The 26,932-nt window shown below is 35.0% G+C and overlaps 1 protein-coding gene across 6 annotated transcripts in view; it reads left to right on the forward strand.

Annotated features, from left to right (window-relative positions):
* Window positions 1–25,857, forward strand: part of KLHL8 (kelch like family member 8) — a 53,519-nt gene extending 27,662 nt beyond the window's left edge. For 5 of the 6 annotated variants that reach the window (XM_059922661.1, XM_059922660.1, XM_059922658.1 and 2 more), the window contains 9 exons: window positions 1,458–1,822; window positions 7,363–7,911; window positions 8,318–8,504; window positions 12,212–12,355; window positions 13,252–13,363; window positions 17,561–17,729; window positions 17,952–18,111; window positions 22,712–22,913; window positions 23,129–25,857. In XM_059922661.1, coding sequence (XP_059778644.1) covers window positions 1,610–1,822; window positions 7,363–7,911; window positions 8,318–8,504; window positions 12,212–12,355; window positions 13,252–13,363; window positions 17,561–17,729; window positions 17,952–18,111; window positions 22,712–22,913; window positions 23,129–23,252 — 1,860 coding nt within the window. In that variant the 5' untranslated portion in view covers window positions 1,458–1,609 and the 3' untranslated portion in view covers window positions 23,253–25,857. The remainder of the gene's footprint in view (window positions 1–1,457; window positions 1,823–7,362; window positions 7,912–8,317; window positions 8,505–12,211; window positions 12,356–13,251; window positions 13,364–17,560; window positions 17,730–17,951; window positions 18,112–22,711; window positions 22,914–23,128) is intronic. The other variant, XM_059922663.1, reaches the window with a different exon arrangement.
* The last annotated feature ends 1,075 nt before the right edge of the window (window positions 25,858–26,932 follow it).

Genomic DNA, 26,932 nt, shown 5'->3' on the forward strand with positions numbered 1-26,932 from the left:
TCTCTTGTTGCGGAGCACAGGCTCTAGGCGCGTGGGCTTCAGTAGTTGTGGCTAGTGGGCTCTAGAGCGTAGTCTCAGTAGTTGTGGTGCACGGGCTTAGTTGCTCCATGACATGTGAGATCTTCCCAGACCAGGCTTGAACCTGTGTCCCCTGCATTGGCAGCGGATTCTTAACCACTGTGCCACCAGGGAAGCCCCCCTCTAATGAATTTTTAATTTCAGTTATTAATATTTCAGTTCCATAATCTCTGTGTGGTTCCTTTTTAGGTTTTCTGTTTCTCTCTTGATAGTTCCATTTTGTTAACACAAATGACTTTGTTCACATCTTCCTTTAGTTCTTTGAGCATCTTCAAGACAGTTGTTTTAAAGCCTTAGAAAAGGAACTAATGGCATTTTTACTAGACAGAGGCAGTTTCTGTTGATTTATTTTTCCCCTTGAATAGGCCATACTTTTCTGTTTCTTTGTATGCCTTGTGATTTTTTTCGGTTGTTAAATACTAGATTTGAGTCTAATAATGTGGTAACTCTGAAAATCAGATTTTTCCCTATTCCTTAAGGTTTGTTGTTTTTTTTGTTATTGTTTGACTTTTTTTTTTTTTTTTTTTTTAACTGTTGTGGGCTGTCTTTATGCTGAAGATCAGCTTGAGGTTTAAACTTAAAGTCTTCTCAGGTCTTTTCTGAGCCTTTTCCTGGGCATGCATGGTCACTTTCTAATTTTCCTTGTATATGCAGTTGTTTTTTAATGTCTTAGTCTTTAGTGTCTTACTCCCAAAAGGGGAAATAGTGAAAAATGCAGCGGTAAAGGGCACCAGCCTTTAAAATATCCTGGAAGTCACTTCAGATGAGAGGGAGGGGCTTGCAACAGTGGGAGGAGGTGCAGTAACAGTGGCTGGCCACCTCTTTGTCTGCACCTCTGTGATCAGAAACAGTAGTGAGCAATCAGAGGAGAGATCCCTGATATTCAGAGGATAGAGTCCTTCTTGCCTACTGTGGCTCCTGCAAACTCTGTGCAAGCTGCTCCAGAAACACATGCACAGCTGCTTGCCACATGGCTGAGGGTGGGCAGCTGCTACTGTACACAGAGCTGAAATTGACCAAAGTCAACTGTAATTTACTAAGTCTTCTGGAAGTTGTAATCCTTCAGCAGACTCCAGAGTTTCAAAATAGTTACATCAAACAGATTCTGTCAGTGCAGTTGTTGTCTGTGTGGGAGACAGATTCCTTGTACTTCTACTCCACCATCTTCCCACAATTTTCCAATTAGATTTTAAAGGAGTCCCTGATACAATTAGCTGAGGTGGCTTATGTGACATTTAGTGTAAAAATACAAAGTCACCTGTTCTTCTTTCAACAATGATTTATATGGTCATTTTACATATATGGTATTGGTAAACTATAATTTCTAGTAATCATTTTTTGAGTGGTTGTTTTATGTGTGTTTTGTTATTTTTTTTCAGTCTCAGCTAACTGGACAATGGCAGTTGAGTAGGTTTTGAAAAATGTCTGAAGTTTAATGGACTGCATCTACCTTCTGCCTTTTCCCCATCCTTTACAAAAGAATAAATGGGATGTTTGAGAAGAGAGCTGTATTAAAAGAAGAGTGTTACAAATGGCTTCAGAACCTGTGAATGCAAAACAAGCTAGGAATCGCTTCACAAAGGGGAAAAGGCAACAGCACCAGCAAATAAAGAACAGATCTTCACTTGGTGATGGTGATGGAGAAGACTCCTTTATCTTTGAAGCAAATGAAGCTTGGAAAGATTTTCATGGTTCTCTTCTTCAGTTTTATGAAAATGGAGAACTCTGTGATATCACATTGAAGGTGAGACTGTCTTTTTTTCTTTCCTCAGCCTCTTCAGTGTATTATATAAAATAAAGGTTTCTATAACCACACAAGGCAAATTTTTAGTGCTTTACTTATTATAGTCAGAATGGTTTTAGTTTCAACCCTTTTTTACATTGAAGGGGAAGGGACATAAGGGAGGGTAAGTAAAGGGAGCCTAGCATAAGATAAAATTATTATACTAATTAAATGTTGATATTCACTATTTCTTAGTTTCACTTCTGAAAGTTCTGGAGCCCTAAAACAACAAATAGTTATTATTTGTGAAATGGATAAATTGCTGTTGACCAGATAAGCTTTTTTTTTTTTTTTTCTGGCCGCACCGTACGGCTTGCGGGATCTAAGTTCCCTGACCAGGGATCGAACCTGCACCCTCCTCAGTGAAAGCGTGGAGTCCTAACCACTGGACCGCCAGGGAATTAGCTTTTAACTTGTGAATTAAAAAATCTTGATGTTGGGAATTCCCTAGTGGTCTGGTGGTTAGGACTCCATGCTTCCATTGCAGGGGACATGGGTTTGATCCCTGGTCAGGGAACTAAGATCCTGCATGCTGCCTGGCGCAGCCAAAAAAAAAAACAACTTGATGTATTCACTTACTCTTGATGTTGGTTAGAAGTCAGAATTCTTGGTTGTATATGTAGCTGCACTAGTGTTTTACTGTGTGTTCCTATTCTGGTGTAAGCATATCTTGTTTTTCTGCACTTTTTTGCTTTATTGTGTTTCTCAGATAATGTGTTTTTTGTTTGTTTTAAACAAATTGAAGGTTTGTGGCAGCACTGAGTTGTCAGGTGATGGTTAGCGTTTTTTAGTCTAAACATAACTTTTATATGCACCGGGAAACCAAAAAATTCGTGTGACTTGCTTTATTGAGATATTTGCTTTATTGCAGTGGTCTGGAACTGAACCTGCAGTATCTCCAAAATATGCTCGTAATTTAATCTCTATTTCAATATTACCGTCTTTAAGTGAGATTGTTTATTTTTACCTGATAGTGGAGTAGAGTGTTTTTTAGACTTGGATGAAAAAGTCTTTAGTAAACTTTGTCTAAGGGCCTGTATGATCACGTTGCTCTGCTACAAAGGACAGTTTTAATAAAGTTGGAAAATTGATAAAGCAGTGTTGAAGAGCCTGTGTTCTAATTGTTTCTCATAGCTCATTTAAAGTACCTCTTACTATTCTTATCTCTCAGTGTAATATTAAATTCTTTTGAGGATTTATGTGTATACATGCAGCATTTTCCACATGAGATTTGCCACTTTGGGATCTTTTAGATTTTGCTTTCTGCTCCTGATAGGTCAGGTTCTTAGAGCTCAGAGTTGTGGGGATTGAGGACACCCTTAGAGAATCAGATCAGGGACACTCAGCAAAAGTCTGTAAACTGAATGCATAAATTCTGAGTTTTAGGCCCAGAATGTCCAGGAGTATAGTGTTATACTGTAAATAAATGACCTATATTCTCTTTACTTAAACTTTTAATTAGGACCTACAAATATGTAAGGACACTAAGATATTGAGAAGAAAACTATTAAATAATTTTACTAGCTTTATGTGAAATATAGCCATGTATAAATTTTAATGAAGGAAGACCTAAACTGTAGGTGTAGAACACCTGATTTGTATAGTATATTATGTTTAATCTAATGCCATTGTTCTGATTTTCAACACAGGTGTGAAATTCAGTGACCCACACTGGATTTGGCAAAAATAAAAATGTAAAATAGATTATTTGAATTTAATAAATTATCAGTTCATCAAATCAATATATGTTGGAAAATAATTAAATAGAATATTATTGATTGTATACATTTTATAATTGGATCTTAGAATAATTTTTACTAGCTACTGCATGTAAACTTTCTTAAGTGAAAAGTAAGGATACAGCCATTTTAGGGCAAGTGATAACTAATCTCATAACTTTTCTTTGTTTATTGGGTAACTTCAGCAATAGGTTGAAGTGAAAACCTCAGAAGACTCTATGGTGGAAAAAAGAAAAAAGAATCTGTGGTGGAAACCCCAAATTACTGTGTTTGAAGCAGTGATAGAAGTCATTTAGGAATGAGAAACTTCACTAATTTAAAGGAGCTATCATTTTTATTTTTTCAACTGTAAAATTATGATGACGATTAGGTTTTTGTGAGGAATAAGTGAATTGATAACATGTGAAGTCCTTATAACAGTGCTCAGTACATAATATTCAATAAATAATCAGCTGTTAGGATCATTATGTGTACTATTCTTGTTCCAAAAGTATTAGATAATGCTGCTACGGTATATTCTTTTCTTATCATTAGAAAGAATTGTAGCTTAATCTTTTAGCAGGTCTGTTATTGGATCTGTTTCTTAATTCTAATTCAACATTTCTTAAACTTTCAGAATTTAACTGTCACAGAACAACTAAACCAAGTAGGATTATGGGTAGTTTATAATGCTCTGTTCAATATAAACTTCACTTTTTACATTCATATAACCTTGAGGATTATACTTTGATATAGTCATCTCCTTTTTTTATTAGTATGCTTCAGTAGGTCATTATTGCTTTTAGGACAAGCATTTTAGAAAGACAATTATCAAAACTGGTTTTATTGTTCATATGTAAGGCCATTAGTGTGTTTTTAAATTCCAAAGTGAGCACTGATATTGGAAAAACAAACTCATTTAACAGATATTTACTAAGGTCTTACCTTAGTATATGGAGAGTATAAATAAATCTGAATAATATGCTGTACTTGCTTTGAGGGAGTTTGAAATTTAGCTGGAGATAGGCACATACACAGCTAACTAAAATACAATTTAGTGATTGTCATTTTATGATATTTTTATGGAAGCATAGGAGAGGATCTGTTAACTATGTCTGAGAGGTGATTGGAAAGGCTTCACATAGGAGATTATATATAATCTTGAGGTCATTCCAGGGAAAGGTAAAACTTGTTTATATATTATTATGTATATTTATTAGTGAAAATATTTTAAAACAATATATCTAGTAGCAGCTCTAAAGTTATGTGTGAGGGAAGGTTCTTAAGGCCAACAATTTGGTGGGGAAAAGGCAGAGGGAAATTGTCTTGAAAGGGGTATTGCATAGGTCTCATAATGCTTAAACTATACATCATAGATGAACAAGAGTAGCATCTACAAAGATGCTTTTATTTATGCTTTATGTAGTTTGAGGAAATGTCATTATCCTTGTTAAAGATCATAGTTAATTTTACCTCAAGAAGTTGATAGAGATTATTAGAGGAGGACAGTCCCTTACATCACCTCTTGATGCCACCACTGATTATGTTTCAGTCATGTTGTTTGGCTTTTTTTTTGAAAGTGCACGTGGTGCACTCAGTGGTGGCCAATGCAGATGATCCAAAAAAAAAAAAAAGATATTTTTAGACTATTTTTTAAATGTTTAATATCAGATTTCAGATCCCATTTTAGGGCTAATGTGAATTTGAGAACATGCCAAGCTTTCTGCTGTAGTATAGTTTACAGCTTGAATCTCAGTAGACTCTAAATCCTGCCTTCTAAATTATTTTAACAAAGTAAATATAGTATAACCAACAGAAACAATCATCTTGTACTTGTTGAAATAAGTGATATTCATTCTTCCTCTACATTAGTGAAAAAAGCTGGGTAAGGAGCATTTATAAGCAAAACCTTTTATACATTGTAACATTCCTCAGGCCTTTTTCTTTAGGAGTTATTATTTTAAAATTAGTTCCCAAATAATGAAACACAACTATAAGTGTATTACGTAATCAAAATGTTACATGGAAACAGGATAATTGCTAAAACACTACTATCCTATTACTTGTACTCATTGATTATTTAACATAAAGTGCTGGAGTAACTGGATAACTACTGTGTTAAAAAGATGATGAGTAAGAGGTACAAACTATGTGTATAAAATAAGGTACAAGGATATATATTGTACAACACGGGGAATACAGCCAATGTTTTAAAACTGTAAACGGAGTATAACCTTTAAAAATTGTGAATCAGTATATTGTACATAATAACTGTAACATATAATATTGTACAGCAACTATACATCAATAAAAAAAGATATCTGTCTTCTCAGTACCAAAAACTTCCAGATGGAAATAGATTTGTGAAAAACATAAAACTAGAAAAAATACCTGTAAATATTTATGGACTGTTAGAATGATTCCCATTTCAAGCATAGCACCTAAGGCAGAAGTCATAAGGAAAAAGATTGATTGGATTATATAAAAATCCATAGGGAGTGAATAAAATTTTGAAGCATACTTAATAAAAGAGAAGTTTTGAAATGTATATATGACAAATGACTAATATTCTAAATGTCTGAGGAGTTCTTACAAATGAGAAAAAAAGTCATAGAGTTCTTAGAAGAAATAAACGTAGTCCAAAATTTATGAATGATTCAATCATATTAGTAAAAAGTAAACTAAAACAATGAGATATTTCATACATTGAATTGGCAGATTTTTCTTAACAAGATAACATTCAGAATATGGCACAAATATTGTAAACGGATCAGAAATGGACAATTTAGTAGTATGTATCCAAATAGTACTTACTTATCCTTTGAAGCAGCATTTCTATTTTTAGGAGTTTATCTTTAGGAAATAATAGAGAATGTAAACAAAGATTCTCCTACAACAAAGTTCACTACTGTGTTTGTAATGGCAGACTATTGGAAGCAATCTAATTTTTCAACAAAGTGGTGAGATTTCAGTGTTCTTTATTACATTTCTATAAAATATCATTTCAAAATGATTTAAATAGGAAATGAAAAAACTTCAGTTAAGCTCATAGTAAATACTAACATTGATTTGTTTACTCTGCTTCAGTTTTCTCACTGATAAATTGTGGATAATAATAGTATCTACTCATAGGGGCATTGGGACAATCGAGTGAGTTAATATATGAAAAGCACTTAGAATAGTGCCTGACACGATAACTGTAGTTAACAGTATTGTGTTGTATATTTGAAAGTTGCTAAGAGAGTAGATCTTAAAAGTTCTCATCAGAAAGATTATATGAGGTGATGGATAGTTTACTAAAACTTACTGTGCTAATTGTTTCATAATATATACATATATCAAATCATAATGCTGCATACCTTAAACTTATACAACATTGTGTGTCAATAAAATTGGAAAAAAAATTTTTTAAAAAGAAAGGACTCTTAGACCAAAAAAAAGTATAGTGCCTGATACATAGTAAGTGCTAGGTGATGTTTGCTATTAGCCTCATTAATTCACAAAATGCTTCTGAAATGTGAGATAATACAGAAAAATCATAGTTTATGGTATATACATTATAGATACATGTATAAAAGATTTGACTCTCACTTGGAAGAAGAAAATTGCCTGACTTTAAGAAATTGTCCTAGATTGAAAGTAAGTGACAAAAGATTACATTGTTAAAACAAATACACTAAACTTGTCTGGAGTTTTTATCCCTGCTATACAACATGTACTTGATGCTGATCTCAGGCTAATTTTGATATTAAACTGAGTCTCTCTTTGTTTTGTTTTGAACAGGTTGGCTCAAAGCTAATCTCTTGTCACAAACTGGTATTGGCTTGTGTTATTCCCTACTTCAGAGCTATGTTTCTCTCTGAAATGGCTGAAGCCAAGCAAACACTGATTGAGATCAGAGATTTTGATGGTGATGCAATAGAAGACTTGGTAAAGTTTGTCTATTCTTCACGACTCACTTTGACTGTTGACAATGTCCAGTCTCTCTTATATGCAGCCTGTATTCTACAGGTTGAACTGGTGGCTAGAGCTTGTTGTGAATACATGAAGTTACATTTTCATCCCTCCAATTGTCTGGCAGTAAGAGCCTTTGCAGAAAGTCACAATCGAATAGACTTAATGGACATGGCAGATCAGTATGCCTGTGAGCATTTTCCGGAAGTGGTGGAGTGTGAAGACTTTGTAAGTGTGTCACCCCAGCATCTCCATAAGCTTTTGTCCTCCAGTGATCTAAATATTGAGAATGAAAAGCAGGTCTATAGTGCAGCCATCAAGTGGCTTCTTGCCAATCCTCAGCATCATTCCAAATGGTTGGATGAAACACTTGCACAGGTAGGGATGAATAAGATTGTGTATAGAAATGAAATGATATGAAAGCGAATCAGCATGTTCCATTTATCATAAAAAGTGTAGATTATCCATTGATGTAATATGATGTGAAAATGGCTTTGACTCTTTCCTACTTGCTATACCATTTAAGGATAAGTCTGAATGTGTTTTATTTGAATTAGAAAGATTATTCCCTGCTTTTTAACCTGAATATTTAAAAAATCCCTTTGAGATATCATTAGTACAGACCAGTACTGGAAATTGCTTTAGAACTTGGCACATTGAGCTTCATTCAGATTTTAGAAGGTAATAAATGAGTTTTAAAAAGAGAACATGCTTCAGTGAAAGTAAAGAATGAACTGTCCAATTGCAACTTAAATTTTATATCTGCAACTATTCACAATCTTAGGTTCGTTTGCCGCTGTTGCCGGTTGATTTTCTTATGGGTGTTGTGGCAAAAGAACAGATTGTCAAACAAAATCTAAAATGTAGAGATTTATTGGATGAAGCAAGAAATTACCACCTTCACTTGAGTAGCAGAGCAGTACCTGACTTTGAATACTCCATTCGGACTACCCCAAGGAAACATACTGCTGGTAATTAAATTACTCATTTTATCAACTCTGCTCTAAGGAATTTTGTTGTATTTGAGGGTTGGTTATGTTTGCCCAAACCTAATTGTAAGATGATTAGTATCTGATTGTCTTAAAGTAATAATTGGCAAGTAAGGTTATATATGAATTCTTACTGTGCATGATTTCAGATAGTTTTACCAATAAGCCAGTTTTTTAAAAAGCTGTAACAAGACCTATACACTCTGAAGAGACTGCTGAAATATCTTTTCTTTGGGGGTCTTTCTGATTCTTCTAGGCAGAATTAGATCCTCTGTCATTTTTGCTTAAATGACACTTGGTTTGCACATCTTACTGTGTTGCATTGAAATTTATTTGACATGTTTTGAGTCCTTCAGAGACAGGTAGGTATCTTAATAACTTTGTATCCCTGGTACTAAACATGGAGCTTAACACATATTGCATATTTAAATGTTTGTTTTTGCATTTTATCACATCAAAAGAAAGGTACTTAATACATCTAATGTTAATAGTATAACAGACCACACTAAACTCTCAGAATATAAAGCTCTTATACTTGAGGAGGCATGCAGTTTCGCCTTTATTTGCCATAATTTACAGACTTTCATATTTTCCTGAGAAAATAGTTTTATGTTCACTTACGTTACTCTTTATAAAGAATGTATTTGTGAGATAAGGGAGAATAAATGTGGTCAGTGAATTCTGGAATCAGTACTCTGAACAGAGACTTCCTGTACATCTGCTGTGACCTAATGTGGTTATTAAATAAAGAGATCCGTGGACTAGCCTAAAAACAACAAAAGGCAGTACATGGTAATGAATAGTGGGACTTTATCTAGATAGTATAAAGAAAATTTGAATGTTGTAGGTCTGCCTATGAAGAAGTAGTTCTTCTAAATAGTTTAACATGATGGCTTATTTTTCCCTTTTTTATAGGTTGATTTCAAGTATTAAATTTTTGAAATGTAGATATTTTTAGTTGTGAATCCTGTTTCAAGAAGTCAAGGTATTTAATTCTTCAGATTCAGACTTGAATTCAGAGATTTTGGTAGTCTAGGTTATATGACAAATGTATTAGACCCTCATATACATGATCTCTTACATGATTGCAAGAACTTTATAGAGTAGGTTTTAGTGAAGGATTTGATCCTTATTGTGAGAAAGATGGTGTTATTCCATTTTATGGATGAGGAAACTAAGAATCAGAGAGAGTGAAAGGATGCCCAAGGCTACACAGAACAGTGGAGAAAGGATTTGTGTCGTGATCTTTTTACTTCATTTTAATTTTTTTCCTTCCATGTCATGTTCCTAGGTGACCTATGTAGCTGAAATATTAGGGTCCACTTAACTAAAATCTAATCAATAATTGGGATTACATTCTGGGATTATAATTCCAGCTGTGCCATAAAACATCTGTAATTTAGGGCACATTTCTTAATCTCTGAAGGCCTCAGTTTATAAATAATTTTGACTGCAGGATCTTTAAAGTCTCTTTCAACTTTAAATTTCTCTGATTTAAAACACTGAATTGGTTGGAAAAGATAGCACAAGCAGTTCTGGTCATTCATGTATGTAGTCATTCAGCAAACATATATTAAGTGCCTACTATGTGCCAGGTTCTGGGTTAGGCATTAGAAATGTAAACACACAAATAGACTATAGCCGTTCCTATTTTGAGAGAACTTTCAGTCTGATCTAGGGAAATAGACATATGAATAAGTAAATGCAATAAAGTATTAAAGGTACTTTGATATAATCAAAAGGTATAGTGGGAAGCAAAAAGAGTGGTTATTTTTACTTTGGAAGGGACAGAAAAGGTTTTATAGAGAAAATAACCCCCAGTCTTAGTTTTGAATAATAAATAGATGTTTTTCTGGGTGCCAGTTAGAGAAAAGGGTATTCAGTTTATTTTACATATATTGAATGTTTAGTACACGCCAGGCACTGTGCTCGTCTTTATTAGTGCATAAGCGCTTAACACACTATCTTAATCTCGCTTAGACTCTGGTGACAGATATCAGCATAATCATTTCAATACTGTATATTACATGAATGAGAGTTACCAAAAGTTGTTATCAGAACGTTGAGGATGATCACTGTATGGGTGATGCAGGAGCTTAAACATTAAGGGAAAGAGAGGGAGAAAATCGCGTTGGACAGTGCAAGGCCTTTATGCTCTACTAAGTTTTTATCTTGTAGAGCAGTGGTTCTCATAGTGTGAAGCAAGTGGTAGCCTCTTGACCAGCAGCACGAGCATTCACTTGGGAAGTTTTTAAAAATTCAAAATTTTGGACCTACCCCAAACCCACTGAATCAAACTCTTGGTGGGGGAGGGGTCAGGCCCAGCAATCTCTGTTTTATAAAATAGCTCTTCTGATGATTCTGAATCAGAATAAAGTTTTTTTTTTTCTTTTTTTTAATTTGGCTGAGTAGGGTCTTAGTTGTAGCACACGGGATCTTTGTTGCGGCGTGCAGGATCTTCTAGTTGCAGCATGTGGGATCTAGTTCCCTGACCAGGGTTCGAACCTGGGCCCACTGCATTGAGGGTGTGGAGTCTTAACCACTGCGCCACCAGGGAAGTCCCCAGAATAAAGTTTTGATTTGTTAAAAAAAATTGTGGTAAAATACATATACCATAAAAATTGCCATTTTAGCCATTTTTAAATGTACAGTTTAGTGGCATTCAATAAAATTTTTAAGAACTACTGATGGAGGTAATGAAAAGCTGTTGAAAGAGCCTTTTAATTAGATTATTCAGTTGACAGTCTGAAAGCAAAAGAGTACTAAGTGATAAGAGAGAACAAGATTTTGCAGTAATAGCTGATGAGGGCCTGAACTAACAGTGGCTGTGGGAATAGCGAGGGAGAGAAAGGACACCTCAGGGAAGGAAGAGGTTGTTTAGGTGGGTGAGGAAGGGAGATCTTTTATGTTGGGTTTGAGGTGCCTCTGGGACATCAAGTGGAAATGTGGCTTAGAAATGTAGATTGGAAGGCATTATGATACAGATGGAATTTTAAGTAGAAGGATTGAACTTTTCCTGTGTAAGCATGAAGTATGTGAGAAGTAGGCTGAGAATGAAACAGAAAACATAGAAAAGAGAAAAATGATTGGAGAGAAAAGGAGACTTTGATATTATGGAAATCAAGAGTTAAGGAGTTTCCAAAAAAACTAGGGTTATCAGTATATCAAATGTTGTAATTGTATTCAGTCAGAAATTAACTTTATGAGTTTGTTGGATTTTGTCATGACCTTACTAGCAAAAGCAATTTTTCAGGATGGGTGAGGATCTCAACCATATTATAGTGGAATGTTAACCAGCTGAGATAACTGATGTATTCTATTCTTTGAAAAGTTCAAATGAGGGGCAAAAAAAGAAAATTAGATTTTTAGTGGTATAATGACATTAAATGCTATCCAAATAACTTTTTTTATTCCCGTTAATCAAAATTTTGAGTTCCTAAGTTTTTTTCCACACTTATTTATCTTTTTTTTTTTTTTAGTTAGGGGGAATTTCCTGGCAGTCCAGTGGTTAGAACTCCATGCTCTCACTACCATGGGCCTGGGTTCGATCCCTGGTCAGGAAACTAACATACCACAAGCCGTGTGGTATGGCCAAAAAATAAAAAATAAAAATAAAATAAGCTGTAAAAAAAAAAAAAAAAAATTAGGGAGCTGTGATTTTAACCTCTATTTTGTGGCTTTACCTTTAGGTGTGCTATTTTGTGTAGGTGGTCGAGGTGGATCGGGTGACCCCTTTCGCAGTATCGAATGCTATTCTATCAACAAAAACAGTTGGTTCTTTGGACCAGAAATGAACAGTCGAAGGCGACACGTGGGTGTAATCTCAGTGGAAGGTGGGTCTGCTTTTGTGTTAAATCACATCGTGTCACCACAATGGTCTTTTAAATATTTGAACTTTGAGAATTTCTTTCTATAAGAAAATTCCTACGTTATAAAATATGTTTCAGTATATCAAGTTATTTGGTGAATGTTTACTTGCTTTACGCCCATAGATGCTCAGTGTACAGTCTCTTGCATATAGATGCTTAACAGGAGATGAGTATTAAGGAAAAGGGAGTTAAACTATTCTGAGTTATATTTACAAAATAACCAAACTAAAGAAAAATATTTATTGAACCCAAATAATAAATATATATTAACTTTTTTCTATACCTGGTTACAAAAAACGAATTAATTGCAGAACCATGGATAAATTGTTAGGAGAATAAAAAGTCACTATTCTTCCAATTATAAAAGTATAAATGCTTTGGGGGGAAATATGAAAACATATTTTAATAAAAAACAAAAATCATCCATAACCCAGACACCTAAATAGTTACAGTTATCATTTTGGTATGTTAATAGTTCCAATTTTTATTTGTTTCATTTAGAAAAGGTTTGATATATTAAGAGTTTTATATTTTCTTTATACAAGAGCATTTTTTCATTTTATTAAACATTCTTTGCAAGGATGATTAGTGATTTCATCTACTAAGTAATAAAAAGTTGGGAAACCTAAGGGCGGGATAATGTTTGAACATTTAAATAACTTGTAAAACAGCATGTTTCAGGCATTTTATTAAGTAGCAGCTTACATTTATTTTCATTTGACTACTGAAGTGACTTGATCATAATGCTGAACAGAAGAATACTTGTTGAAAGTTAATTTATTGTACTGTTTTAACTATATATTGATTATATATAAATTTATTTATTTGGAAACAAATGAAAATACTTCTCTACTTGACAGGTAAAGTGTATGCAGTGGGTGGACATGATGGAAATGAACATTTAGGTAGTATGGAGATGTTTGATCCTCTCACTAATAAATGGATGATGAAGGCATCAATGAACACAAAGAGGTAGATGAGCATGGACATTTATTTTGATTTGTTGGTGGAAAATAAAGAAAGCTTCCTATAACTGAAAGGGCTAATTTTTTACTCTATATTTTTAGAAACTTTAAATACCTTCTTTTTTTTTTTTTAAATTTCATTTATTTATTTATTTATGGCTGTGTTGGGTCTTCGTTTCTGCACGAGGGCTTTCTCCAGTTGCGGCAAGTGGGGGCCACTCTTCATTGCAGTGTGCAGGCCTCTCACTATTGCGGCCTCTCTTGTTGCGGACCACAGGCTCCAGACGTGCAGGCTCAGCAATTGTGGCTCACGGGCCTAGTCGCTCCGCGGCATGTGGGATCTTCCCAGACCAGGGCTCAAACCCGTGTCCCCTGCATTGGCAGGCAGATTCTCAACCACTGCGCCACCAGGGAAGCCCTAAATACCTTCTTAAACATATTTTGTTAAAGCATCCAATGTGATGCTTTGTTATAACTTTTAAAATTTTCCTGAGAATTAAGAATAGAATCATGTCTTTGAGTATGATAATGATTGTCATAGTTTTGACTCATACCTGAGCATTTATTTAACTTTTTATTTTGAAATAATTTTAAATTTTCAGAAAAGTTTCAAAAATAGTTGTGTTCCTATGTACTAGTGGTGCTCAACTGAAGATAATTTTGCACATGGGGATACATTAACATCTAGTGTTCTATTCTTGAGTCATTTAACATAGTATTTTTTAACTGAGTTTTCTTGTGTGTTAGAAGTATGAAAAATTAGATGGAAATGTGAAGAGAGTTCGGCTGAAAAGATTTTTGGCCTTTTTTTCACTCATGAGGAGAAAGAATCTTAGTGGGAAAAACCTAGTCTTAAAATACGCTACTTATCTATAAATGACATTTTAATACTTTAGTAGGGCTTGATTTATGCTACGTGGTAACTACAAACAGTTTAAATTCTAACACATGAATTAAAATGGGGGAGAAAATCCTTAAGTACATTTTTAATCTTTATACTCTTGCCTCTTTATCATCTTAAGCTGGTTTTTAGCTGAGAATTGAGTGAAACTTGTCTAACAAAATAGCAGTTGAATTTCTTTAATCTTCTAAAATATTCCCTGAGCACTACAATAGCTTTCCAACTGTATAAAAAATAATAGAACTGCAATTATTGTCTCATGTTGTTTTTATAATTTGTATCCCCCCAAATCATTGTTTCAGTGTGCATTCCAAAATAATATTCATATGTTAAATACGTGATTTTCTCTTTTTCCCCCCTTTTCTTTTTCATCTTTTCACTAAAATGGATACTGATGTTTGTTCAAGGTATAGTTTTATTGAAACCCATCATCCTAACAGAGCATCTCTAGGGGTTGATTTATTTATTCAACAAATACTGGTTAAGTGCCCATTGCAAGATATACCAAGTGCTGAAGATACAGCAATAAATAAGACAGGGTCCCTACCTCCGTAGAGCTTACATTCTAAAAGGCAAGATAGAAATAAAGACATAGTTACAAGGGTAATAATGCTAGCACCAAAGTAAATAAAGAATGCTTGAGAGTGGAGTCCCATTTAACCTAAGGTCTGAAGGAACAAAAGAACTTAGACTGATTAAGTGGTGGGTGGTGTAAGATTGGTGGATGGAAAGAGATGAAGAGCCTTTGAAAATCTGGAGATGAATGAGAGCAGAGAGCATGAAAGAAGTCCCGTGTGGCTGACAGATCAAAGGGGATAGTGTCAACAGATACAACTGAAATAGCAGACAAAAAATAAAGGCCTTTCAAGTTTGCCAAGATTTTTTAATCTGGTGCACTTTGAAATACACACATTTTTTTTTTTTGATAGCAGGGGAGTGATAGAATCAGATTTCTCTTTTCAAAGATCCTCTGCTATGAAGTGGAGAATGTATTTGAGGAAGACCAGAGTGAAAACAGTCTGGGAAACCAAAGGGGTTATTGTAATATTTTTAGTCGAAGAAATAACGGTGGCTTGGACTAAAGTGGTAGAAGTTGAGATAGAGGAAAGAGGACATATTTGAGAGAGTTCAGAAGTGTACAATCAACAAGATTTTATGATAATTAGATGTGGGAGGTAAAAAGAACAATAAGGTAGAGGCTAAGATGATCCTTAAGTTTCTGGCTTAAACAACTGGATATGGATAGTGGTGTGACTTTCTGCATTAGGAAAAGCAAGACGGTGTACAGGATAAAGTTTTTGTTTGTCTTCTAAGGGTTATATTAGTTTTCTCTTGCTGTGTAACCAATTATGACAAACTTAGAAGCTTAGAACAACATCCATTAATTGGCTCACAGTTCCATAGGTCAGAAGTCCAGCAACTTTAACTGAGTTTTCCACTTAGGGTCTACAAGACCAAAATCAGGGTGTAGGCTGTAGGCTCTAATGGAGGCTCTGGGGAAGAAACTACTTCCAAGGTCATTTAGGTTATTGATAGAATGCATTTCTTTGCGATTGAAGGACTGAGTTTCTTGTTTTTACTGGCTGTAGGCCAGTAAAAACTCTCAGCTCCTAGAAGCCATTCTGAGGTCCTTTCCAAGTGCTCCCCTCAATCTTCAAACTAGCAGCGACTTGCAGAATCCACCTCGTTCTTTGAGTTTCTGACCTGTCTTCTGCTACCAGCTGGAGAAACCTCTCTACTTTTATAGGGCTTATGTGGTTAGATTAAGCTCATTCAGGTAATCTCCATTTTGCCATGTAACGTAGCATAATCATAGGAGTAAAACCAGAGGGTGAATATTGTGGAGGAAGACATCTTAAAATCTGCCTAGCACAGGGAGGTAGACAGTAAGTTTCACTTCAAATTAAAGTTAAGGTTGAAGATCCAGACACACAGATTTAAAGTAGAAGCTGTATATATGTCTGGAAATACATATTAGAGTTATCATAAATCCATGGAAAGAATGAAATTGCCTACAGAGAGAGTATAGGGTGATAAGAGGCCTTAGGGAACTTCATAATTCAGTGACAGAATAGAGAAGAAGGCACTGGTAAAGGAAGCGGAAAAGTACCAGCCAGAGATGTAATGGAGGAGGAAACTCAAACATGTGATGTCACAAAAATCAAGAGAGTTTTGAGGAGTAAAAAATAATCAATACTGTCTTACGGTCTTGTGGTTTAGGGGGTGGAGGGAGAGGGGAATTATATGGCACACTCACTTATGCCATGATATAACACTTGTATATTCTAGAGTGTACACGCATGTGTTCACCCATACCTGAAAGTTTTTATAACCACAGTATTTTGTAAGTCACTGCTTTATACTCAAGGGAAAAGAAGTTAAGGAGACAAAATGAATGACAACATTATCCTTAAGAATTCTTTCCTAGGATACTCTTTTGGTAAACTGAGAGTTAGAATCTCAGTAGAGCAGCAGCTCTCTCCAGAAATAATAATAGCTAATACACAGCACTGAATATGGGCCAGTCACTGTTCTTGGTGCATTACCTATATTGACAAATTAATATCAGTTGTGTCTACTGCTTTCTCAAATGGGTGACAGATGAAGAAGCAAGGTAGTAAAGGTTTAAACAATACACTTTATCCAAAGTATATACCAAGTCAGTGACAGATAAATTTTAGAATAGTTCAACTTTTGATTGCTGCAGTGTGTTTTTTAAGAAATTGATATAATTTTTTTTTCAATCACCATTATGATGAATTAACTTTTAACATGGGCTCTCTTCTGTTCCAAGATAAATAGATGCCCTTCAGAAGTTAAGCAGTGTGATATAAAGCTTGTAATATAAAATTGATGTTCTTTTGTGTGATGTAATGAAGCACTGCAACAAAATGTGCTCTGCAATTACATGAATTTAGTAATGAGATTGACTTCTGACCTCTGTAGCAAACCATCTCTGTCAGTTCATCAGTCTCTTAATTATGCAACTGAGTGTTTTACTAACTGAATGTTTTGAACTCCATTTATAGTATTTTGTTGGGTTTTTCTTTATTATTTCATTTAAGTTTAAAGTAACCTGTGTAGGCTATGCATTATAAAACTCCAGAGGGCACTGTTCACATAGACTTGCACAATTTGGCAACCCTGTAGCCATCTATTCAGAAGCTTTGATAAATCTAAAAATAATGGGGAAAAGCCACATTGATGTTTAATGTGATAAATGGGTGCATTAGCACAATTTTTTTGCTACCTTTTTTCTGGAAACAAATCGGAATGCTGAAGTGTCTCTTATTGTTTTTGCAGGCGAGGAATTGCCTTGGCCTCCTTGGGAGGCCCAGTTTATGCAATTGGAGGGTTAGATGACAACACTTGCTTCAATGATGTTGAGAGATATGACATAGAGTCTGATCAGTGGAGTACAGTGGCACCAATGAATACTCCCCGTGGAGGAGTTGGCTCTGTGGCTCTTGTGGTAAGTTATGTGGCAGCTTGCTCACTGGATTGCATTGTGTCACATCCCTAACCAAATAAGGAAAGGTCTGATGTATTCATATTTCCAGTATGCAGAAATTGATTACACACCAGATTATTTCATGAAATACTGCTCTCTTGCACATTCTGGTCTACCATTAGGACAGCATGTAAATCAATTCAAAATCTAATGTCTTGTGTTTTTTTTTCTTTCTTTGTTTAGAACCATGTTTATGCAGTAGGTGGCAATGATGGAGTAGCTTCTCTGTCTAGTGTGGAGAGGTATGATCCACATCTCGATAAATGGATAGAAGTTAAAGAAATGGGTCAGCGAAGAGCAGGCAATGGAGTTAGTGAGCTCCATGGTTGCTTATATGTTGTTGGTGAGTGGATGATTTTTCTCTAGTTTAATTTTTTACAGGACATACAATGATAGTGTCAGTAACACAAATTACATTGCATTTAGGCTCAAGTGGAATCAGTCCTAAGATTTGCTTTTGAATTCTTAAGGTTCATGTTCAAGCTTCTTTGTTTACATCTTCATCTTTCATGTTTAAAACTCTACCTCCGTACTTTTACTTTACTTTTCTTGTCTTCATTTCAAGGGAATTGTGTTGACTAAGCAAACCAATAGGTATTCCATATGCATGATGGCAGTTAGCATCTCTATATTGCTTTTTGACTTACTGTATAATAGAGTTGGAGGGGAATAGCCAAAGCAATCTTGAGAAAGGAAAACGGAGCTGGAGGAATCAGGCTCCCGGACTTCAGACTATACTACAAAGCTACAGTAATCAAGACAGTATAGTACTGGTACAAAAATAGAAATACAGATCAATGGAACAGGATAGAAAGCTCAGAGATAAACCCACGCACATATGGTCACCTTATCTTTGATAAAGGAGACAAGAATATACAGTGGAGAAAAGACAGCCTCTTCAATAAGTGGTGCTGGGAAAACTGGACAGCTACACGTAAAAGAATGAAATTAGAACACTCCTTAACACCATACACAAAAATATATTAAAAATGGATTAAAGACCTAAATGTAAGGCCAGACACTATTAAACTCTTAGAGGAAAACATAGGCAGAACACTTCATGACATAAATCACAGCCAGATCCTTTTTGACCCACCTCCTAGAGAAATGGAAATAAAAACAAAAATAAACAAATGGGACCTAATGAAACTTTAAAGCTTTTGCACAGCAAAGGAAACCATAAACAAGACCAAAAGACAACCCTCAGAATGAGAGAAAATATTTGCAAATGAAGCAACTGACAGAGGATTAATCTTCAAAATTTACAAGCAGCTCATGCAGCTCAATATCAAAAACACAAACAACCCAATCCAAAAATGGGCAGAAGACCTAAGTAGACATTTCTCCAAAGAAGATATACAGATTGCCAACAAACACATGAAAGAATGCTCAGCATCATTAATCATTACAGAAATGCAAATCAAAACTACAATGAGATATCATCTCACATTGGTCAGAATGGCCATCATCAAAACATCTACAAACAATAAATGCTGGAGAGGGTGTGGAGAAAAGGGAACCCTCTTGCACTGTTGGTGGAAATGTAAATTGATACAGCCACTATGGAGAACAGTATGAAGGTTCCTTAAAAAACTAAAAAGAGAACTACCATATGACCCAGCAATCCCACTACTGGGCATATACCCTGAGAAAACCATAATTCAAAAAGAGTCATGTACCACAATGTTCATTGCAGCTCTATTTAAAATAGCCAGGACATGGAAGCAACCTAAGTGTCCATCAACAGGTGAATGGATAAAGAAGATGTGACACATATATACAATGGAATATTACTCAGCCATAAAAAGAAATGAAATGGAGTTACTTGTAGTGAGGTGGATGGACCTAGAGTCTGTCATACAGAGTGAAGTAAGTCAGAAAGAGGAAAACAAATACCGTTTGCTAACAAGTATATATGGAATCTAAGAAAAAAAAAAAAGTCATGAAGAACCTAGGGGCAAGATGGGAATAAAGACACAGACCTACTAGAGAATGGACTTGAGGATATGGGGAGGGGGAAAGGTAAGCTGGGACAAAGAGAGTGGCATGGACATATATACACTACTAAATGTGAAATAGCTAGTGGGAAGCAGGCGCATAGCACAGGGAGATCAGCTTGGTGCTTTGTGACCATCTAGAGGGGTGGGATAGGGAGGGTGGGAGGGAGGGAGATGCAAAGGGAAGAGATATGGGGATATATGTATATGTATAACTGATTCACTTTGTTATAAAGCAGAAACTAACACCATTGTAAAGCAATTATACTCCAATAAAGATGTTAAAAAAGTAATAATAAAATACAAGTCTTTAAAAAAAAAAATAGAGTTGGAGGGAACCATAGGGCAGTACTTTCTCAGACTTTAATATGCATATGAATAATAAGGAGGTACTGTTAAATTGCAAGGAAAGGGCCCAGGTTCTGTATTTCTAACAGCTCCCAAGTGATAATCGATGCTATTTCTGGTCCACTCAACACATTTCCGGTAACAAGGCTTTTAAAGGGCTATGAAATAGGAATAATAATGCCTAACTTTAAGAATTATTTTTAGAATCTGAGATAATGTATGTTAAGCATCTCAAACTGTGTCTGGTGCTTTGTTATCAGTAAATGGGTAGCTATATTGTGATTAGTAATCCCTTCCTTTGCAAGAGGAGATGAGTTCAGAGAGGTGGTCACTAGCATATGTCACACTTTCTTTTTTTTTCTTAATTATTTTTCTTATTAGTCATCCATTTTATACACATTAGTGTATACATGTCAATCCCAATCTCCCAAATCATCACACACACACACACCCCCGCCGCTTTCAAACAGTGTCCGTACATTTGTTCTCTACCTCTGTGTCTCAGTTTCTGCCCTGCAAACCCGTTCATCTGTACCATTTTCTAGGTTCCACATATATGCATCACACTTCCTGATGTTGATATAAATTGGTGTTACAAAACTTAGAGTTTTCTTGATAAGAGAGTGAGATATTGTTAGCACTTAAACATCCACAAGTAATAGAAGTAATACTGACTATTTTAGTGCTTATGTGTATTAAAGAAGAGAAATAACATAATTTACCTTTTCAGTCTAGCCTGATCATCACAGCAGCTCTTTGAGGTAGTGAGAGACTGAGAGAGTGAATAATATACTCATAGTCACAGGCCTAAATAAGTTGACAAGGCTGGAATTTGAAGCAGGGTCTGTGAGAACCCAGAGTTCTTACTCTACACCATTGCTACCTCTCTCAGCTCCCTATCTAGCGTAGGCATTGACATATGTTATATCTCAACAGGAGTATCATTGTTGCTGTTACTTGTTAAATCTTCTGGGCCTTTATAGGTAGAACAGACATGGTAAAAATAAGACTGACTCAGGTTGAACCTTATAATAAAAACCCTCTTGGTCATTCAAGTCCTACTTAAAACAGGTACAACTGATTTGAATAAGAAAACTTTGAAGGTAACTGTATGTACAGGAAGCTAATTGCATCCTCCCTTTTCTGTTCCTCTGCTTTGAGTTCTTTGTTCAAAATTTATATGCATTGGCTAGGGAAATGATAGGGAGCCCATGAAAAAGAGGGCCATGAAAAATATAACTACCCTGTATTAAAAACTTAATCTTCTGCATTAGCATTAGCAATAATTAGAAGTAGAGCTTTTGTTATAGTGAAAAAATGTTTTTTATCATGGTTGTGGTGGTGGTAACACTATTACATTTATTAAAAGTCACTGAATTATGAACTATTATTTTATTTTTTAATTAATTAATTAATTTTTGGCTGCGTTGGTTTGTTGCTGTGCGTGGGCTTTCGCTAGTTGTGTCTAGCGGGGGCTACTCTTTGTTGTGGTGCACAGGCTTCTCATTGCTGTGGCTTCTCTTGTTGTGGAGCACGGGCTCTAGGCACGTGGGCTTCAGTAGTTGTGGCGCACGGGCTCAGTAGTTGTGGCTCGCGGGCTCTAGAGTGCAAGCTCAGTAGTTGTGACTCATGGGCTTAGTTGCTCCACGGCATGTGGGATCTTCCCAGACCAGGGCTCAAACCTGTGTCCCCTGCATTGTCAGGCGGATTCTTAACCACTGCGCCACCAGGGAAGTCCCGATCAGTGAATTTTACCTCAGCTGATTTAATAAAATTAAACCCATTAGAGAAGTTGACTTTGCTGATTTTTTTTTTTAACCTGACCTTCTTTCTAAATAGACCATCATAATATCAACACTTCTGTCCTCAGGAAAATAGGCTTAGTCATCAGGGAGACCTATTACTCATGTAGACTGAGATGGAACTTAAAAAGAGACACATATATTTTTAAAGGAAAGAGCACTGTTAAAATAGCAGTCTCTGTGTTTAACAATCAGGAACATAATAAGTAACATTGTTAAGGTGATCTATAGAGAGGACTGTCGGCTTCTAGAATAGGTAGCATGAAGATGTAGTTTTGGCAAAAATTGGTAAGAATTCAGTCATAGTCCACCATCTCTGTAATTAAGATCACGATTATAGTACTAAGGGAAACAGTTGGAAAACTTTGACTTTTATCTAAATGAGTCAAGTGACTTAGTGTAGTTTATTCTCTTCTCAAGCCTTCTTACTGTTTAAAAATCTAATATATACATGTACACACAGAGAGAAGGAATCTCAGTACTTTCTTGTTTGCCTCTAGGGAGCTAAGGGAAAATTATATGAATGTCCGTGGATTTTTTTTCTCCTAAATTATCTGCTTAAATATAGGGACTTTAGTTTTTCTCACTTTAAGATTTTTAATCCTAATATTGAGGAAAATGCTATTTAAATTATCTTGAATTGTAGTAAATGTATAATAGGAGTTGGTAGTAGTGATAGATGTTGGGGTTTTCTAAAATGTTTTGAAAAGATTGGTTTGTAGAAGCTGTTGAATTGAAATTTAATGGTTAATTTCTATGAAACATAATGCTATTTTAAAACTCTTTCTTTATATAGGTGGTTTTGATGATAATTCTCCTCTGAGTTCAGTTGAGCGGTATGATCCTCGAAGCAACAAGTGGGATTATGTAGCAGCCCTTACCACTCCCAGGGGTGGAGTGGGGATCGCAACAGTGATGGGCAAAATCTTTGCAGTTGGTGGTCATAATGGCAATGCATACTTAAATACGGTAGAAGCATTTGATCCAGTGCTGAACAGGTAATTTTTTTTTCCTTTACATTTTAATGGGGTCTTCCAGTAACAGATTATTCCAGAGTGCTAAAATGCTGCTACATGTAGTTAATAGAAAACTTTGGGGATAGCTTACTATCTTTCAAAACCAGTCCCATAATAGGGATTTTTTGTTTTGTCTTTTGAGTAAAGTAAATCATGATTTGTTTTAAGATAACATCCTTTCTCCTCTGTCTTTTCAGGTGGGAGCTTGTTGGATCTGTGTCTCACTGCAGAGCTGGAGCAGGTGTAGCTGTGTGTGCCTGTTTAACTAGCCAAATTCGAGATGTAGGTCATGGGTCCAGTAATGTGGTTGACTGTATGTGACTTGAGTTCCAGCCACCAACAATTTAATAACATCTGATAGGCAAGAAAGACTACCAGGATTTTGTAATAGCCACCTTTGAACAGTTTTAACTACTACTAGAGTCTCATTTAAATGTAAACTGTTGTATTGCAACTAAGTGCAACTTTTGAAATGGTAGCTGAAACTACTAGTAATAAAGTTGATACTTCCCACTTCAACAAATAATGAAGTAGGGAAGGAAGACACTCTAACCTGAAACCATATCTCCTCCAAAATAAATGTGTTTAAAGGAGTGCCAAAACCTTGAAATTCCTTTTTTTAAAAAGTGTGGATGAATCAAAATGTAAAATGAAGTCATTTGCTGAGCTTTACCTTTTGCCTAAAGGTGTTAACCTTAGGCAGTGGATTTTTTCTAGAGGGGAGATTGGAACCTATTCATCAACACAAGGATATCAGGACACATAACAGACCTGCTCCATTTGAAGATCTTTTCTACTTGGTGCTGATGAATTTATGCCTTGCTTTTTTCTAGGTGTTGAGTTTTCAATTCCTTGGATATTTACAGAAAGAGGAAAAATGTTTCATCTTTCTGAGTGCCCTTTGGTTGTGTTTTCAGAAGCTTATAGGAATGCTGTAGGAAGCCCTTAATTTCAGTTTGAATTGTTAGGACACCAAAAGATCTAACTGAACTAATTCCCTCTGAATGAATCTGCAGTTTTATTTTTTCATTGCATGCCGAAAGGATTTGTTTCATAATCAAAAATTGAACCAGAGGGGATATTAGAGAAGAAAGCTTTAAAGTCGACATTATTCTAGTGCCCATTCGAGAGCCTTGAGAGGGGACGGTGTCCATTACATGACTCCCTAATGAGGAGACTCCAAAAATATGTTTAACACTCTTCTTTGATTTAGTCATTTCATTTTGAACCCAAGATTTATTATCTTTCTATTTTGCTATTTGCCACCATCATAGTTTTTCTAAACTGTACAGAGTCTGGATTTATTTATTATCAGAAAATGAATGCATTTTTACAAAAACCCTTTATAGACTGTAGTTAAACTGTTGATTACTTCAAGTCCATCATTACCAATAAAAGATATTGTAAAAATGGAAAGATTGAAACTGTTTTTCCTGTTATATTTAATTCTCTCCAGTATATTTATTGAACTTTAATTGAAAATATTTCTTTACATTACTTTAAAGCCCAGGATATTGATACACCTACTGATCTAACAGCTCTTCATGGTTTTACCAGCATTATAAAGTGGCTTATTTGTTATATGTATATATTTTTATAAATATTTATGAAGAATATTAAAATATTATATTTTGTATTTGCAGTGCAAGTTTGGTACCTCTCTTTTAGGCCTTCCTAAATTTTCCTTTAGTCATGCCTTAGAATTTAGTATAGTTTACTGCTGTCAGTCATCTTGTTCACAAGGAAGCTGGGGCAGTGAAGAACACTATTCCATCTGTCCAGCCCTGAAGTTCATTGCCTAGTAGCTGTGATGGTCCTTATTAAATGGCAACCTAGGCTTGTCAGTACAGTAAGGCAGAAGGCCACATTACAAAAGCCAGTGCCTTGGGTATATTAGATGAAAAAAATAAGAAAAAATTGTAAGTGGGCTCAGCTAGCAGATAAAGGTCTATCGTGAAGCAGATTTAAATGTTCCCAGTTTTTTGCTGTCAGCCTGTGGGCAAGTCCATAAGTCATTGCTGGATCTAAACCAGTGTTCTCTTGTACAATTGTAACTGTATTTCAGTCAATCCCAAAAGCATTTAACTCAGTAGCACTCAGTGGACTGGCTACAACTGGCTGGATGTGGAGAATAAGGCTCAAAACCTGGCTTCAGCTATTTCTTATGTCTAATGGAGTTCTTGTATTATAATGCTTGTCTAGGTATGGTTACTAGTGTGTTACATGTATTTTGTGTGGGGGAGGGGATCTTTTATTCTTTCTAAGATTATTTAAAATGTTTTTTTCTTTAACATATTTCTGCCTTTGTCATGTGTATAGCATTTAGGAACATGAAGGTGTTACATTTCCATTACTGGTTTTATCTATACAGTAGTCATCTAACATTACTAAGTTGGTACCCTAGCTACCCATAAAGTATGAACTACTCATAAGGGAAGTAAAGTGAAGTAAATGGAACATGTGGCTGCCTGTTACATCATGTGTGGGTAGTCAGAAGCACAGCCTTGAAGGACCTGACAGTGGTATGAAAAGATTAATAGTAGAGTCAATATGCACAGTCTCTTTATTAAAAACGTATTCTTTGAGATATGAAATGTGAATCAGGCTGAAGGAATCATGCAACTGAAAGGTGATTATATTCATAGGAACAGAAGGATGAAATATTCAAAGAAGATGGCTACTTAATTGTGAGGCCTGTCCCTTTAACCTCAGATGTTAATATCACCTACCAAAAAGACATAAAATAGAGCTAAAATTCTAAACTATAAATGGAAAAAAGAAAAAGTAAAAATTTGCATATTTCTTTAAAAAATATTTCTAGTTGCTTCTGTGTGATTCTCCCGAATAGTTATTAAAGCCACTGCTTTTACTGTGTTGTACTGCCACTTTAAAAACAAATTACTTGATACTGTTTTTGACTAATTTCACTGTATTCTGTGTAACTAATTTATTTTTAAATGTTTGAATAAACTTTGTACTCTAAGGAGTATTATTCATTCTCTTAATTCCTAAATGCATTTTAAACTTACAGTGCTGTTAAATGCCTAGATAAGATATTGTTGAAATTGCATAAACTACTCTTGCAAATGGTACACTTGAGAGTTTTGTTCCTTTTTTCTCCATGTCTTATAGAAAATGCATTTAGAATCTAATTCATGTCTTATTGGTTAAGAATGTTTTCTGTGGTTTCTTGTATCAGACTTCTAAAGAAATTATATTGGGATGTCATTGACTCTGTCTCTTTTTCTCCTTTATATGTGGAGTAAACAAGTGGCAATAAAACTTCTCTACAATATTTTCTTAAAACCATGTATTAGTGTAGTAGTACTCCAGCAAATCAAAATAATAAATTATCATATATACTACCAAGTACTGAGATCAGAAAGTTGCTATTTATTGATTCAAAATATGTTGCATGTACCTATTATGAATAGGAACTTCTTCCTATATAGTGTTCATAACTTTGCTTTTCATGGTTTGATTGCTTTTATAGAATCTTTTCAAAACTATGTAATTGTTTATTCTTGATCCTTCAAATACAAAATTGATTTAGTAGTTGCTGGAATATTTTTCTCCTCAAAGAAAAGATCTTTATGTTTAACTGAAAATAGGAAGATTTTTGTTAACCCGTACAAAAATTAAAGGTTAAAGGCAACTGATTTGAGCAATTGTCTCTTCAGCAATTGTAGACTTGTACTATATAGAAATAAGATTCTTTATGCATTAAGATGTTGTCCTTCCAATTAGTAACCTCATGAAGCTATAATTATGTTTTTCCACTTGCCATTGCTAAAAACTTTTCTGAAACTTCTCTTTGAAAACAACCTGAAGATCCATTTGTAAGTCATCCAAGAGAATTAATCTCATCATAGTTATATGTTAATTTGGACCAGAATCTTAACTTAATAATGGCCCTATGTACTTTATTCATCAGACTTGATTCAAAATATTTTATGACTATCAGGTTAAATCTACCCTCAAAGAATTAGGTTTTCCTCTAC

This window comes from Balaenoptera ricei, chromosome 5, assembly GCF_028023285.1.
Source record: "Balaenoptera ricei isolate mBalRic1 chromosome 5, mBalRic1.hap2, whole genome shotgun sequence".
Classification (NCBI taxonomy): Eukaryota; Metazoa; Chordata; class Mammalia; order Artiodactyla; family Balaenopteridae; genus Balaenoptera; species Balaenoptera ricei.